Genomic DNA, 17,742 nt, shown 5'->3' on the forward strand with positions numbered 1-17,742 from the left:
TGAACTCCGGGAGTTGGTGATGGACAGGGAGGCCTGGTGTGCTGCGATTCATGGGGTCGCAGAGTCGGACATGACTGAGAGACTGAACTGAACTGAACTACTTTCAGCAAAGTTTCTTATATTGTCAGTATGGGGAACAACCTTGGGCTTATTTTGTTAGATTTATTCCTAGGTAATTGCTATTTTCATGTTATTTTAAAAAGTGTATTTCAAATTTGTTGTTAGTGCAATAAGAATTGGTTCTGTATTGACGTTTATCAGTAAAAATTGACAAAGTTACCTCAGTTTTCATAGTTTTCCAGTTTTGTCTCTTTTTTTTGGTACACATTCATGTCATTTAAAATGAATTAGTCTTTATTCTTCCTTTACAATATTTACAGCTCTTATTTCTTCTTAAAGACATTTCTCTTGATTGCCCCAGGTAGACAGGATCAAGGTTGCAGATTGAGTAGAGTTAAAAACACTTGACATTTTCTTGTTTTCAGCCTCGGTGTGGAAAGTGTTCTGCTTCACCAATAATGTATGATATTTCCCACATTGTTCATATGGTTACCCTTTGTTATATATTTAAAGTCCCCTTCTGCTCCTAGGTTACTGGAAGTTTCCATTATTGTTGAGTTTTATCAAATGATTTTTTTGATAAATATTGAAATAATATGACCTATTCCTCAATGTGAGTTATATTGATGAATTTGAATGTTAAGTCAACATTGTATTGCTGGAATAAATCCCAATTGGTCATTATAAGCTGTCTTTTAAAATATTGGTAGATTCATTTTCTTAATCTTTTGTTACTTTTTTTTTAATCTATATTCCTGAGAGACATAGATCTGATATTTTCCTTTCCTGTAATATTCTTACCTGGTTTTGATATCAGGCTTATACTGATACTCTAAAAAGATATTTTTAGAGTCTCTCTTTTCTAAAAAGATTCCTGTAAAGATGGCACTATTTCTCACTGTGACGTTCGGAAAAGTAAATTCATCAGGGAATCCATGTAGGTCTGGAGTTTTCCTTTTCATTTTAATGTAATTCCCTCAAGGTCTATTCACATTGTCTCAAATAGAAGGATTTCCTTCTTTCTGATAGGTGAGGAATAACTTGTTGTAAATGCTAATCAAAATAAGTTGGCAGAGAAGACGAATGTTCAGTGATATCACTTTATATATTAATGTAAAAATCCTTAGTCCATAGAGGAAGAGTGAAGTGGTGATAATGACTGGCTAGGGTTGAGGGAAATGGGGAGATATTGGTCAAACAATACAAACTGTGAATTGTAAGAGGAGCAAGTTCTGTAATCTTTTGTCACCTAAATAGTCCATTTTATTATTTCATGTTTTCCTTGGTTAGGTTTTGTGCTGTGCATTCCTACGAGGTTTTCAACTGTCACCCTAGAGATTCCAGTATGGATTATTGATTTATTACACTCTACTTTAATTAGAACTTTTACCACTTTCAGAAAAATTCAAAACCAACAATTCACCACCTTTCCACCCATGCCTCCAACTCCAGCCATAACAAACCTTAGCTCGAATTCCTAGTCACACTTTATACTCTCAGGTCTCTGAACCACGCCTGTGACACTTCTGCCTGTTTACCTTTAGCCTTCCTTACCTCTGCTGAGAGGTCCCATATCATTGAGAGACATTCCTCATGCATTAATTAATTAAGTACATTCATTCATCTCCCCATGTATTCGTCTCACAGAAATGCTGTGGGGCAAGCCACGTGATCAGTACTGTACTAAGACTTATAGACTCATAGACAGCAAGACATCGTCCATCCCTCCAGGATCTCATGGGCAATCATACTGCTTTTTTAACCACAATGATCTGCTGTTTAAAAATTTTTTCTGTTAAACATGATATCATAGGTAATAACTCTGATGTTCATCATTTAATCCCCAGCTCCTGTCTCAGAGTAGTTGCTTAATATGTGATTTTAAATAAATACATGAGTGTCTTTAGTTCTTCCCTGGTGGCTCAGATGGTAAAGAATCTGCCTGCAATGCAGGAGACATGGGCTCGATCCCTGGGTCTGGAAGATCTCCTGGAGGAGGAAATAGCAATCCACTCTAGCATTCTTGCCTGGGAAATCCCATGCACAGGGGAGCCTGGTGGGCTGTACAGTCCATGGGGTCAAAAAGAATCAGATATGACTGAGCGACAAACACTTTCACTTTCACTTTCAATGAACCCAAATCTTATCACTTTATCTGTATAAGGCTCAAAAATGTTTATTAGGTTATCTGCTATGTGGCAGAAACTCTTCCAGGTCCTGGGGACATTTGGGGACGCAGAAGAAAGGCCCTACTTGCATGAAGCTTGTATCTCAATTGAAAGATTGCTGATAAACAGGCAAAAACATAAATGTAGAGTAGCAAGCTATATGTAGTATATATATATATATATATATATATATATATATATATATATATATATGCAGATTTGGGATCTAGAGAGGGTGTGGAGCGCTGTGTATGATGGTTTAAGATGTGTTGATTATGAAAAACCTCTCCAAAAAAATTAAATCTGATCAAAGGCTTGATTATATAGACTTTTAAATGAATTTTTGTTGGAGTTTAGTTGCTTTATAATACTGTCTTAGTTTGCACTGTGCAGCAGAATGAATCAGCTGTTTGTAAACATGTATCTCCCCTTCCTTGTGTGCTTCCCATTCAGGTCACCACAGAGCACTGAGTTTCCTGTGCTATATACACAGTAGGTTCTCATTAGATCTATTTTATACACAGTATCAATAGCGTATATATGTCAATCCCAATCTCCCACCTCACCCCACCCACCCTTTCCCTCTCACTGTCGCTATATTTATTCTCTACATCAGCATCTTTATTTCTGCTTTGCAAATAACATCACTTGTACCATCATTTTCTGGATTCCACATATATGTGTTAATAGACAATATTTTTTTTTGGTCTTTCTGACTTTTCACTCTGTATGACAGTCTCTAGGCCCACTGGTGTCTCTGTAAATGGCACTATCTTGCTCTTTTCTCTGGGTGAGCATTATCCCATTGTATGTGTGTACTACATCTTTATCCGTTCATCTGTCAGTGGGTATTTAGGTTCTTTCCATATCTTGACTATTTTAAATAGGGTTGCTATGAACATTGGGAAGCCTATCTTTTCAAATTAGTTTTTCTCTTTTCAGATCTATGGCCAGAATTGGGATTGCTAGGTCATATGGCAATTCTGGAGAAGGCCATGGCACCCCACTCCAGTACTCTTGCCTGGAAAATCCCATGGACGGAGCAGCCTGTTAAGCTTCAGTCCATGGGGTCGCTAAGAGTCGGGCACGACTAAGCGACTTCACTTTCACTTTTCACTTCATGCATTGGAGAAGGAAATGGCAACCCACTCCAGTGTTCTTGCCTGGAGAATCCCAGGGACATGGGAGCCTGGTGGGCTGCCATCTATGAGGTCACACAGAGTCGTATGAAGTGACTTAGCAGCAGCAGCAGCATGGCAATTCTATTTTTACTTTTATATGTGGCATTTTAAAGCAAGAAAGAAAATGACAAATTATTCATTAAATGTCAATCCTATAACACTTAGCCATTTGTTTAATGATAAAGTGAGGTTTTCCTCACATCTCACACCAGAACAAGTTCCAGATGGTTCAAAAATTTTAATGAATAAAACGAAACAAAATATTAGTAAAACAATTCCTAAATGAATTTTTAAAATAATAGTACAGTTGCTGCTGCTGCTGCTAAGTCACTTCAGTAGTGTCCAACTCTGTGCGATCCCACAGACGGCAGCCCACCAGGCTCTCCCATCCCTGGGATTCTCCAGGCAAGAACACAGGAGTGGGTTGACATTTCCTTCTCCAATGCATGAAAGGGAAAAGTGAAAGGGAAGTTGCTCAGTTGTGTCCGACTCTTAGCGACCCCATGGACTGCAGCCCACCTGGCTCCTCTGTCCGTGGGATTTTCCAGGCAAGAGTACTGGAGTGAGGTGCCGTTGCCTTCTCCAAGCCTGCTGCTGCTGCTGCTAAGTCACTTCAGACATGTCCGACTCTGTGTGACCCCATAGACAGCAGCCCACCAGGCTCTCCTGTCCCTGGGATTCTCCAGGCAAGAACACTGGAGTGGGTTGCCATTTCCTTCTCCAAATAGTATAGTTGGACCTGATTTATCTATAAATGTAATTTGTAAATAAAAAACTATGTAGAAAAGTAAAATCATCTGGATGGGAAAAAATCTTAGATTTATCTTGATCCACTCTGATAATCCCTTGTAATTGATGCATTAAGCCATTGATATTCAAAGTGATTACTGGTATAGTTTTCATTAATCTCTACCATATTCATTGCTGTTTTCTGTTTGTCATCCTTGTTCCTTGTTTGTCATATACTTTGTCTTTTGTGCTTTGAACTGAGCATTTTATATGATACCATTTTTCTCCACTTCTTAGTATATCAGTTATGCTTCTCTTTTTTTTTCAACTAAAGAAATTTATTTACTTTTTTTCTAGGTACACAGATGACAAAGTTATAAAAAGTTTTGATACATAGGAAAAGCCTTCTGTCCAACTCTTTTTGCTAAATGAATCACAATAGTTTTTACATCATCACAATAATTTTTAAAACACTACACAGATTTCTTGGGCTGAAGTGATCACAAGAACATACTGATACTGGTATATTCCAGCCACTTACTTCTGAACTATGGTGTTGGAGAAGACTCTTGAGAGTCCCTTGGATAGCAAGGAGATCCAACCAGTCCATCCTAAAGGAAATCAGTTCTGAATATTCATTGGGAGGACTGATGCTGAAGCTGAGACTCTAATACTTTGGCCGCCTGATGCAAAGAACTGACTCATTTGAAAAGACCTTGATGCTGGGAAAGATTGAAGGCAGGAGGAGAAGGGGACGATAGAGGATGAGATGGTTGGATGGCATCACCGACCGTGGACATGAGTATGAGTAAACTCCAGGAGTTGGTGATGGACAGCGAGGCCTGGCGTGCTGCAGTCCATGGGGTTGTGAAGAGTCAGACACAACTGAGTGACTGAACTGAACTGAGCTGAACATTGTTTAAAAACAGCAATGGAGAAAAGTGTTATTTAAATATTGATTTCATATACAGAAAGTGAAATGTTGTTAACTTGCTTGACAGTTTCTTGTTTCTCTATCAATTTTAAATTGAGATAACAGGGACTCAGATAGCTCTGCTTCTTTGTAACTTTTTTAGTGGTTGCCCTAGAGTTTGCAGCACATTTACAGCTAATGCAACTCCACTTATAAATAAAATTACAGAATTTTAAGTGGAGTGTTATACCTTAAAATCATAAAATGATCCTAATTTTTAATTCCTTTCTCCTATGTCTTGTATCATTGCTGTCCTCTGTTCCACTCTTCATAAGCACATGTGTGTCTATATAATGAACACAGAAATAATATGTAAACATATATAATCTATTACATTGCTAATATTCTACTTTGAACCAACTTGTATTAAGAATAAGAGAAATGAAAAGGCTTTTTTATTTTACCTTCGTTTATTCTTTCTTCAATGCTCTTGCTTTATGTAGATCCACGTTTATAACCTATATCATTGTCTTTCTCCTTATGGATCTTTTTAATGTTTCTCACAAGGCAGGTCTAATAGCAACAAATTCCTCCAATGTTTGTTTGTCTGAGATGGCCTTTATTTCTCCTTCATTTGAAGGTTGGTTTCACAGAGGATAGAGTTCTAGATGGATAGTTTTTTTTTTTTTTTTTGATCCATTCTTTAATTGTCAATATAATATTTCACTCCACTCTCTTCTTGCTTCAGTGGCTTCTGGAGAGAAGTTGGATAAAATTTTATTTTTGTTCCTGTATAGGTTAAGGAGCTGTTCCTCTTGTTTTCTTTCAAGATTTTTTCTTTATCTTTGATTTTCTTTATTTTGAAAATGATATGCTTCAGTGTAGTGTTTTGGTAATTGGCCTGCAAGGTGTACCCTGATCTTCGAGGATTTATGGTTTGGAGTCTGATATTCATTCAGGGAAATTCTCTGTCATTGTTTTTTCAGATATTATCAGGTATCAATTTTCTCTCTTCTCCTGTTCGCATTGTATGTGCACATGTTTATACGGCCCATCTGTTCTTGCATGCTGTCTACTTTATCCATTAGATCCTTAGCATATTAATCATAGCTGTTTTCACCTCCTGGCCTGGTCATTCCACAATTCTTGCCATGTCTCATTCTGATGCTTGTTGTTGTTCAATCTTGAGTCATGTCCAACTCTTGGCAACGCTATGGATTGCACAGCACTCCAGGCTCCCATGTCCTCCACTGTCTCCCAGAGTTTGCTCAAATTCATATCCGTTGAGTCGGTGATGCCATCCAACCATCTCATCCTCTGCTGCCTCCTTCTCTTCCTGCCTACAATCTTTCCTAGCATCAGTGTCTTTTCTAATGAGTCATCTCTTCCCATCAGGTGGCCAAAGTATTGGAGCTTCAGCTTCAGCATCAGTCCTTCCCTGGAATATTCAGGGTTCTTTCCTTTAGGATTGACTATTTTGATCTCTGAGGAAACATGGTCCACTGGGATAGGGAATGTCAAACCATTTCAGTATTCTTGCCTCAAGAAGCTCAATTCTGATGCTTACTTTCTTTAAATTGTGATTTTATTTATTTATTTATTTATTTATTTGCCTTTTTGGCATGCCCTGTGATTTTTTTTTTATTTTCCTTGAAAGTTGGATGTGATATACTTGGTAAAAGAAACTGCTAGAAACATGCCTTTCATGATGTGATGTAGAGGTGTGTGGGAGGGCATTCAGGATTTTCCTCCCCACTTTCGTTGGGCAGGATATTTACCATGGGCTCAAGTCAGGAATTATTAGGTCCGTTATGCTCAACAGGATACACCTGAGCAGGTGGGCTCTGGTTAACTAGGTTCCCCAGAGGGCAGGCCTTGTTGATGGGAAGAACCAGGCATACTTCAAAATGGTTTCTTCTGTCTTCCTCCTGACAAGAACACAAGAGAATTTTTCTCTGATATCTACTCTGTGAGCTTTGTTGAGCTCCTGGAGATAAATAGCACAATAAAATTGGAGCCTCTCTTTGACTGAATCCTTGGAGACCTTTTACCTCTCAGGCTTGCCTGCTCTGAGTCTCCAGCAATTTGTCAATTACAGTTCAGACTTCCTACCCTGGACAGCTGGTTCCTGGCATTTCTGCTCAAGAATTCTTGCTCTGGTAAGCCTGGGCTCCTGTTTCCCCCAGCTGTCTCTCCTGTCCTGTGTCTACTCCTCTCTTCTGCATCCAAGAAGGGTTGTTGAGTCTGTTCAGCTTTTTATCTGCTGTTAAGACAGAAAGGAACTTTCCAAGCTCCTTCCAGGCCAAACCAGAAAACAGAAGCCTTAGATTTAAATGAAATAAACCTAGAAAATATTTACAACACAGATTCTTAATAAAGCTTTAGCAAACATAATATGTAAATTTCTCTTAAATGCAGATTGTCTTGTAAAATCTATGAAAACCTGTTTCAAATGTAAGAAATACAGATGATAAATATATGTAAATTAATTTTGTTATTATTTGACAGAAGGGAAATTAAAGTTTGAATAATCTGTATTTTTACCGGCAAATTTCAAAATATTCTATAATGCTTCTGGTGATGTTAGAAAACAATCTACTAACTCTAAAGATATTCTGGCAACTTTATTTGCAGGAATTATCCCCCCTCTTCCAAGTATACATATCTAGGAATCTTAAGCAAGCCAATATGTTTATTAAGATTACTTACAAAATAGAAAATTGAAAATAACCTAGAAATATACTTTGATCGAATACCACAAATTGAAAGGCCATGGAATAATATCAACCATCAGAAGTAAATGAAGTAATGCCTTTTTTAATTCAATTATGTTTGATAAAATCAAATTATAAGGCAGTATGTATATTATCAATATGTATATCTGCATAGAAATGTTTAAGCTCTTAGCTGTGGTTTTTGCTGAGAGGTGAGATTGTACTTTTTACTTCTGTGTTGCTTAGTTTTTATTATGACTATGTTTCACTTCTCTAAATGAAATAAAATGATGATTTGATAAAATCTTGCTGCTGGAGTGTTCTCTGGAGCCTAATAACAAGAGAGACTAAAGAAACACATTCACATCCTATTATCTGCTCTAGAAGTGGAAATGGTTTTTAGGTAGACACTAATCCCTTTTTCTTTTCTCCTGATAGGGAAAGGTGAACATGGAAAACCTTACCCCCTCACTGAGGAAGACCACGATGACTCAGCTTACAGGGAAAATGGTTTCAATATTTTCGTCAGCAACAACATTGCTCTAGAAAGGTCCCTGCCAGATATCCGGCATGCCAAGTAAGTCTCCACTCGCCCATGTGCAGGCTGGTGTCCCTTGTCTCTTTTGATTCATTATGTTTCATGTATATAATGGTGAGTTATACAATTAAAAACTTTGCCTATTAATTTTATAGAAGCCATTTATATTCCATTATTGTATATATGCTTTGGGGTTTAGGGGGTTTTATTGAGGTAGCACCCCACTCCAGTACTCTTGCCTGGAAAATCCGATGGATGGAGGAGCCTGGTAGGCTGCAGTCCATGGAGTCGCTAAGAGTCGGACACAACTGAGCGACTTCACTTTCACTTTTCACTTTCACACATTGGAGAAGGAAATGGCAACCCACTCCAGTGTTCTTGCCTGGAGAATCCCAGGGATGGAGGAGCCTGGTGGGCTGCCATCTATGGTGTTGCACAGAGTCGGACACAACTGAAGTGACTTAACAGCAGCAGCAGCAGATAATTTACAATGTTGAGTTAGCTTCAGATGTATGTGTATATATATATATGACTGAATTACTTTGCTGTGACATCATGGAATTGAGTTTGAGCAAACTCCAGGAGACAGTGAATGACAGGGAAGTCTAATGTGCTAGAGTCTGTGGGGTCTGAAAACAGTCAGACATGACTCAGCAACTAAACAACAAATGGTCTATATATATATACATATAGCTTCAAATGGATAGCATATATGTATATGATGAGTTACTTTGCTATATATCTATATGTATACATCTATCTATCTGTATACTATTTTTCAGATTCTTTTTCTTAATGAAACTTATAGTTACCAATGGGGAAAGAGTGTAGAGGGATAAATTAGGAGTTAGTGCTATATACATTACCATATATAAAACAGACAACCAACATAATCTTAGGTATTTTTTATTTAACCTGAAACAGCCTCTAAAATTCCAAAAGATTAACTCTTGATGCTCAGAAGCTTAATACCCATTTTCATTATTGAGTCGGTGGTATGATCTACATTTAAATTGAAATGTTTTCAGATGACATCTGTACCTTTGCCTTTGATCACATAGATTATGAAGTGCTCATTTTTCTTAGGGATTAGTGCTGTTAGAACTGTCGGCCTGCGCATGCCTTGGACTGACTGCATTCTCATGTCAGCCGTTATCAGGCCATTATTGTTACATTTTCTATAGAAAATGCCTGAAGTGAACACATCCATCATCTCAAGGGAATGGTTGGTTACTCCCATCACTTAGGAATTGCTTGTGGCTTGTCAGTTGACAGTGCATTCAGCTTTTACTGAACTGAAGCTAAATATTAGAATCTTAATGGAAACAAGAAGACTATTACCTACAGTTGGAGGAAAGCCTTCTCTCTGTCCACCCTTGGCTAATCCTGACCTTGCTTAGTGTACCTTTTTTCTCAGTGCAATTCAGTTCAGTCGCTCAGTCGTATCCGACTCTTTGCAACCCCATGAATCGCAGCACGCCAGGCCTCCCTGTCCATCATCAATTCCCGGAGTTCACTCAGACTAACATCCATCTAGTCGGTGATGCCATCCAGCCATCTCATCCTCTGTCGTCCCCTTCTCTTCCTGCCCCCAGTCCCTCCCAGCATCAGAGTCTTTTCCAATGAATCAACTCTTTGCATGAGGTTGCCAAAGGATTGGAGTTTCAGCTTTAGCATCACTTCTTCCAACGAACACCCAGGGCTGATCTCCTTCAGAATGGACTGGTTGGATCTCCTTGCTGTCCAACGGACTCTCAAGAGTCTTCTCCAACACCACAGTTCAAAAGCATCAATTCTTCGGTGCTCAGCCTTCTTCACAGTCCAACTCACACATCCATACATGACCACAGGAAAAACCATAGCCTTGACTAGACAGACCTTTGATGGCAAAGTAATGTCTCTGCTTTTGAATATGCTATCTAGGTTGCTCATAACTTTTCTTCCACAGAGTAAGTGTCTTTTAATTTCATGGCTGCAGTCACCATCTGAAGTGATTTTGGAGCCCAAAAAAATAAAGTCTGCCACTGATTCCACTGTTTCTCCATCTATTTCCCATGAAGTGATGGGATCAGATGCCATGATCTTCGTTTTCTGAATGTTGAGCTTTAAGCCAACTTTTTCACTCTCCTCTTTCACTTTCATCAAGAGGCTTTTTAGTTCCTCTTCACTTTCTGCCATAAGGGTGGTGTCATCTGCATATCTGAGGTTATTGATATTTCTTCCAGCAATCTTAATTCCAGCTTGTGCTTCTTTCAGCCCAGCATTTCTCATGATGTACTCTGCATATAAGCTAAATAAGCAGGGTGACAATATACAGCCTTGACATATTCCTTTTCCTATTTGGAACCAGTCTGTTGTTCCGTGTCCAGTTCTAACTGTTGCTTCCTGAACTGCATACAGATTTCTCAAGAGGCAGGTCAGGTGGTCTGGTATTCCCATCCTTTGAAGATTTTCGACAGTTTATTGTGATCCACACAGTCAAAAGCTTTGGCATAGTCAAGAAAGCAGAAATAGATGTTTTTCTGGAAATCTCTTGCTTTTTCCATGATCCTGCAGATGTTGGCAATTTGATCTCTGGATCCTCTGCCTTTTCTAAAACCAGCTTGAAGATCTGGAAATTCACGGTTCATGTATTGCTGAAGCCTGGCTTGGAGATTTTTGAGCCTTTCTTTAGTAGTGTGTGAGATGAGTGCAATTGTGTGATAGTTGGAGGATTCTTTGGCATTGCCTTTCTTTGGGATTGGAATGAAAACTGACCTTTTCCAGTCCTGTGGCCACTGCTGACTTTTCCAAACTTGCTGGCATATTGAGTGCAGCACTTTCACAGCATCATCTTTCAGGATTTGAAACAGCTCAACTGGAATTCCATCCCCTCCACTAGCTTTGTTCGTAGTGATGCTTTCTAAGGCCCACTTAACTTCACATTCCAGGATGTCTAGCTCTATCATACCATCGTGATTATCTGGGTTGTGAAGATCTTTTTTGTACACTTCTTTTGTGTATTCTTGCCCCTTCTTCTTAATATCTTCTGCTTCTGTTAGGTCCATACCATTTCTGTCCTTTATCGAGCCCATCTTTGCATGAAATGTTCCCTTGGTATCTCTAATTTTCTTGGAGAGATCTCTAGTCTTTCCCATTCTGTTGTTTTCCTTTATTTTTTTGCATTGATCACTGAAGAAGGCTTTCTTATCTCTTCTTGCTATTCTTTGGAACTCTGCATTCAGATGCTTATATCTTTCCTTTTCCCCTTTGCTTTTCGCCTCTCTTCTTTTCACAGCTATTTGTAAGGCCTCCCCAGACAGCCGTTTTGCTTTTTTGCATTTCTTTTCCATGGGGATGGTCTTGATCCCTGTCTCCTGTACAATGTCATGAACCTCATTCCATAGTTCACCAGGCACTCTATCTATCAGATCTATGCCCTTAAATCTATATCTCACTTCCACCGTATAATCATAAGGGATTTGATTTAGGTCATACATGAATGGTCTAGCAGTTTTCCCTGCTTTTTTCAATTGCAGTCTGAATTTGGTAATAAGGAGTTCATGATCTGAACCACAGTCAGCTCCTGGTCTTGTTTTTGTTGACTATATAGAGCTTCTCCATCTTTGGCTGCAAAGAATGTAATCAATCTGATTTTGGTGTTGACCATCTGGTGATGTCCATGTGTAGTCTTCTCTTGTGTTGTTGGAAGAGGGTGTTTGCTATGGACAGTGCATTTTCTTGGCAGAACTCTATTAGTCTTTACCCTGCTTCATTCTGCATTCCAAGGCCAAATTTGCCTGTTCCTCCAGGTGTTTCTTGACTTCCTACTTTTGCATTCCAGTCCCCTATAATGAAAAGGACATCTTTTTTGGGTGTTAGTTCTAAAACCGTGCTGTGCACTCTTGTAGATCTTCATAGAACCGTTCAACTTCAGCTTCTTCAGCGTTACTGGTTGGGACATAGACTTGGATAACTGTGACATTGAATGGTTTGCCTTGGAGACAGACAGAGATCATTTTGTTGTTTTTGAGATTGCATCCAAGTACTGCATTTCGGACTCTTGTTGACCATGATGGCTACTGCATTTCTTCTATGGGATTCCTGCCCGCAGTAGTAGATATGATGGTCACCTGAATTAAATTCACCCATTCCAGTTCATCTGAGCTCACTGATTCCTAGAATGTCAGTGTTCACTCTTGCCATCTCCTGTTTGACCACTTCCAATTTGCCTTGATTCATGGACCTGACATTCCAGGTTCCTATGCAATATTGCTCTTTACAGCATCGGACCTTGCTTCTATCACCAGTCACATCCACAACTGGGTATTGATTTTGCTTTGGCTCCATCCTTTTGTTCTTTCTCGAGTTATTTCTCCACTAATCTCCAGTAGCATATTGGGCACCTACTGACCTGGGGAGTTCCTCTTTCAGTGTCCTATCATTTTGCCTTTTCATACTGTTCATGTGGTTCTCGAGGCAAGAATACTGAAGTGGTTTGCCATTTCCCTTCTCCAGTGGACCACATTCTGTCAGACCTCTCCACCATGAACCACCCGTGTTGGGTTGCCCCGCCCGTATTGGGTGGCCCCGCGGGCGTGGCTTAGTTTCATTGAGTTAGACAAGGCTGTGGTCCTAGTGTGATTAGATTGACTAGTTTTCTGTGGTTATGGTTTCAGTGTTTCTGCCCTCTGATACCCTCTTACAACACCTACCATCTTACTTGGGTTTCTCTTACCTTGGGCATAGGGTATCTCTTCACAGCTGCTCCAGCAAAGCACAGCCGCTGCTCCTTACCTTGGCTGAGGGGTGTCTCCTCACCACCGCCCCTCCTGACCTTGAACGTGGAATAGTTCCTCTAGGCCCTCCTGCGACCATGCAGCCACCACTTCTTGGACGTGGGGTTGCTCCTCCTGGCCGCTGGCCCTGGCCTCGGGCTGGGGGTTGCTCCTCTTGGCTGTTCCTGCACCATCGCAGCCTGGCACTCTCAGCCACTGCCCCTGACCTTGGACATGGGGTAGCTCCTCTTGGCCGCTGCCCCTGGGGCCTGGGGTCCTCCCAGCTTCTGCCCCTGTCCTCGGATGTGGGGTAGCTCCTCTCAGCCACGCGTGCCATCGCAGCCCCCCACACTTTTTTCTGGTCTTTTGCAATTTTCTGTTTTAGCATATGCAATGCCCAAAGTATGCCAAGAACATGAATGTGATCAGAATTTGGAGCAGTGGTATTGTCCTGCATACTTGATGAATCTATCCAACTAATATATTGACCTGAGCATTTCATCCTCCTTTAGAAACACTGGTGTGAAAGAAAGAAAATCAGAGAAGATTAAGGGCATGCTTAGGACTAGGACTCTAAATTAAACCAGTAGCATACATTAAATAAAGCTTTGTGCAAAAGCAGTTAGCCCTTTAGGAACAAAAAATCAGTAAATTCTGATTTAGCCAACTGTTTGTTAGTTGCTTTGCTATATTGTGTCTTTATAAATTTTATTTTAAAATATAAAAACTTAGCAGTTTTCTCCTTCAGTTTTATGTGAATTTGCATTTTCTAATATGGTTAACCAAAGGATTCATGTGAAGAAAAAATTAATGTTTCCCCAAACTGAATGCTTTATGTATTGTTTAGCCCTTTTATCTAGCAAAATTATTCCCTTGTCACCCGAAATTATCTATGGTAATTTCTACTGACCAAGAATGTTTCTAGTTATGAGAAATTTTAATACCTAATTGTGCACCATCAAAGATGCATTAAATTGCATTGTTGGCATAATATCCTCAGAGCATAATTTCCATCCACCTCTGCCCCCGCCCCCACACTTCCAATCTTTTTATGTTTATGCAAGTGGAAAGATTTGCAGATGGAAACAGTGTAGAAAATCATTGAAGTCAAAAGAAAGTTGATATTCTCATTCTTTGCATAGAGTTTATTTTTAGGGTAACTACTACCTTTTGAAGAGAGACATTCCTAGGCAATAATGGGGAAAAAAATGGAAAAATGGAAAGCAAGACGTTTTGAAAATTTTATCAGAACTACTAAGTTTACAGTATTGGAGGGTAGTTTTTAAATGTTAGGGATAAAGAATGTAGCCAAAACATGCTGTGTGATGGTATTCTTATTTCCTGAGGCTTGAATGTCTAATAGGACAGTAATCTAGTAAAATAATAACAAAAAGGGAAAATAAACAATATAAACAAAAGATTGCAGAAGCATGCCAGGCAAACATTAATAGTGAAATACCAGGAGTGCTCATCTCCTCGCTCAGTCCTGTGCCTGACTCTCACCTAGGCAGGAAGGGAGGTGAGATGCCGCCCCTGGTTTTGTCAAGGTACCACCTGCTGGAATCCGGAAACCAAACGAAGTCTTACAGGGATCCCACTGTTAAAAGTCCTATGCTTTTGACCTTGGCTATGCTTCTCAAAATACAGGGACAGATAACTACAAGAGCATGCGACGCAACTCTATCCTATAAATGTAAAAGCAGCTAGACACAGATTCCAGTGTTTTCAATTCAACAAAACTATAGGTAATGGACCATAGCTTGTTTGTATGGACAGAATCTATGGAAGAGAATGCAGAATCTATATGACTTTTCTACTCAAATATAACAGGTCTAAGAAACTGCATTTGCAGTCAACCAATTCCAACTACTGGCTGAGTTTATCCAACTACTCAGAGTTTATTTTTTGTGTGTCTTAGGATTTTGCAATGCAAAATTTCAGGGAATACTGTCTTGCAATTTTGTTGAACTAGATCTTCATTCCAAAACACATCATTGTGGTTCTCGATCCACTGTTCTACACTATAGATCACTCTCTGTGCTTTGTTCTATTCCTGCTTATGTTCTCAAAAAAATTCGTAATTCTAGGTGTTGTGACATGTATAGTGCACAAATCTAGTGTACTGTGAAGACTAAAACTATTTAGAACATGAATTATAACAGAAATCCCAATCCGGACAGCACTATTATTTGTCCTGTTATTTACTTCTTCACTAGCATAAAACTGAACATGTTCTTCGGCTTCATTTTTTCATTAAGCCAGTAATCAGTTTAGTTCAGTCACTCAGTCATGTCTGACTCTTTGCGACTCCATGGACTGCAGCATGCCAGGCTTCCCTGTCCATCAACAACTACTGGAACTTGCTCAAACTCATGTCCATCGAGTCAGTGATCCCATCCAACCATTTCATCCTCTGTCGTCCCCTTCTCCTCCTGCCTTCAATCTTTTTCAGCATCAGGGTCTTTTCCAGTGAGTCAGTTCTTTGCATCAAGTGGCCAAAGTATTGGAGCTTCAGCTTCAGCATCAGTCCTTCCAATGAATATCCAGGACTGATCTCCTTTAGGATGGACTGGTTGGATCTCCTTGCAATCCAAGGGACTCTCAAGAGTCTTCTCCCTCACCACAGATCAAAAGCATCAATTCTTTGACACTCAGCTTTCTTTATGATCTAACTCTCACATCTATACATGACTACTGGAAAAACCATAGCTTTGACTAGACAGACCTTTGTTGGCAAAGTAATGTCTCTGCTTTTTAATATGCTGTCTAGGTTTGTTATAGCTTTTCTTCCAAGAAGCAAGCACCTTTTAGTTTCACGGCTGCAGTCACCATCTGCAGTGAATTTGGAGCCCCCCAAAATAAAGTCTGTCACTGTTTCCATTGTTTCCGCATATATTTGCCATCAAGTGATGGGACCAGATGCCATAATCTTCATTTTTTGAATGTTAAGCCAGCTTTTTCACTCTCCTCTTTCATCTCCATCAAGAGACTCTTTAGTTCCTCTTTGGTTTCTACCAAAAGGGTCATGTAATCTGCGTACCTGAGGTTATTGATATTTCTCCCAGCAATCTTGATTCCACCTTGTGCTTCATCCAGCCTGGCGTTTCATATGATGTATTCTGCATATGTTAAATAAGCAGGGTGACAATATACAGCCTTGCTGTACTCCTTTTCCAATTTAAAATCAGTCTGCTTTCCCCATGTCTGGTTCTAACTGTTGCTTCTTGATCTGTACTTGGGATCAATCTGAGAGAAACCTGAGTTTCTCCTGTCATTAGAGCATCTTCCCACTGTATCTAATGCAATGTCCATAAGAACTTTACTATGAGAGCTTCTTCATGGCATATAGCAGTCACTGGCTGGCCTGGCTTCATCTTACCGACTCTTGTTTTTCTCCACCTGTATTTACAGACTTTAGTTTGTCTCCACCTGTATGATATAGCAGTATAGTCTGCTATATATTGGAGTATAGCAGATTAACAAATGTTTGACATTTTCAGGTGCATAGTGGAGGGCCATATGTGTGTATCCATTCCCCCCAAATGCCTCTCCCATCTAGATTGCCACGTAACATTGAGCAGAGTTCCATGTGATACAGTAGGTCCTTGTTGGTTATCTATTTCAAACATAACAGTGTGTCCATGTCCATCCCAAATTCCCTAACTATCCCTTCTCCTGGTCTTTGCCCCCTGGCAACCATATTGCCACCTGTATTTTGATTGTGCATTTCCTTTTTTATTCAGTAATCCATTGGGATGTCACAACTTTACATGGCATAGAACATCTTATTTTGACTCTAAAACATACATTTAGAGTACACAGTACATATAAAATAAGGAAAAAGGTAGTCATGGAAGGATAACCTGCATAGGATATAAACTTATACATGAGTTAATTGTTAGCAAGATAAAATTGAAGAATATTTAAGCAAATATTACTCTCTGTATATAAATGTGTGTGTTAGCAGTTACCACAAGTCTTCCAAACCATGCTAAAATTAATGTATGTAACAAGAAATTACATGTGAGGGAAGAGGAAGTACATTAGATTAGGATACATGGTGTGTTAGTTGCTCAGTCATGTCTGACTCCTTGTGACCCCAGGGACTGTAGCCCACCAGGCTCCTCTGTCCATGGGATTTCCCAAGCAAGAATTCCGGGGTGGGTTGCCATTTCTCCAGAAGTCTTCCTGACCCAGGGATCGAACTCAGGTCTCCTGCATTGCAGGCAGATTCTTTACCATCTGAGCCACCAGAGAACACATATACAGTCAGGAGGTATAATAGGAGAGTTGAGGTCAGCTTTGCAGAGAATTCAGGTAAATGCATCATTGATGTAAGGTTTCATTTCTTCGTGCTGTGATGAAAATATCATGATACACATTCCACGTGCATCCACATTAATTATAGTGCACTTAAAATGTGCCTAAGTAGACGAGATATTTTTGAATTAAAGTAGTTCTACTCTGAGGCTTCCCAGATGGCTTAGCAGTAAACAATTCACCTGCCAATGCAGGAGACATGGGTTTGACCCATAGCTCAGGAAGATCTCCTGGAGGAGGGCATGGCAACCCACTCCAGTATTCTTGCCTAGAAAATCGCATAGACAGAGGAGCCTGGCAGGCTCCATGGGGTTGCAAAGAGTCAGACACAACTGAGCGACTGAGCATTCATACATGCATAT

The 17,742-nt window shown here is 39.7% G+C and overlaps 1 protein-coding gene across 1 annotated transcript in view; it reads left to right on the plus strand.

The window, feature by feature from the left end:
* GALNTL6 (polypeptide N-acetylgalactosaminyltransferase like 6) overlaps positions 1-17,742 on the plus strand; it is a 1,456,655-nt gene that overhangs the window by 588,901 nt on the left and 850,012 nt on the right. Inside the window, exon 3 of the mRNA XM_068974511.1 lies at positions 8,204-8,342. Within this exon, the coding sequence (XP_068830612.1) occupies positions 8,204-8,342 (139 nt within the window). The remainder of the gene's footprint in view (positions 1-8,203; positions 8,343-17,742) is intronic.

This window comes from Capricornis sumatraensis, chromosome 6 (assembly GCF_032405125.1).
Source record: "Capricornis sumatraensis isolate serow.1 chromosome 6, serow.2, whole genome shotgun sequence".
Taxonomy (NCBI): Eukaryota; Metazoa; Chordata; class Mammalia; order Artiodactyla; family Bovidae; genus Capricornis; species Capricornis sumatraensis.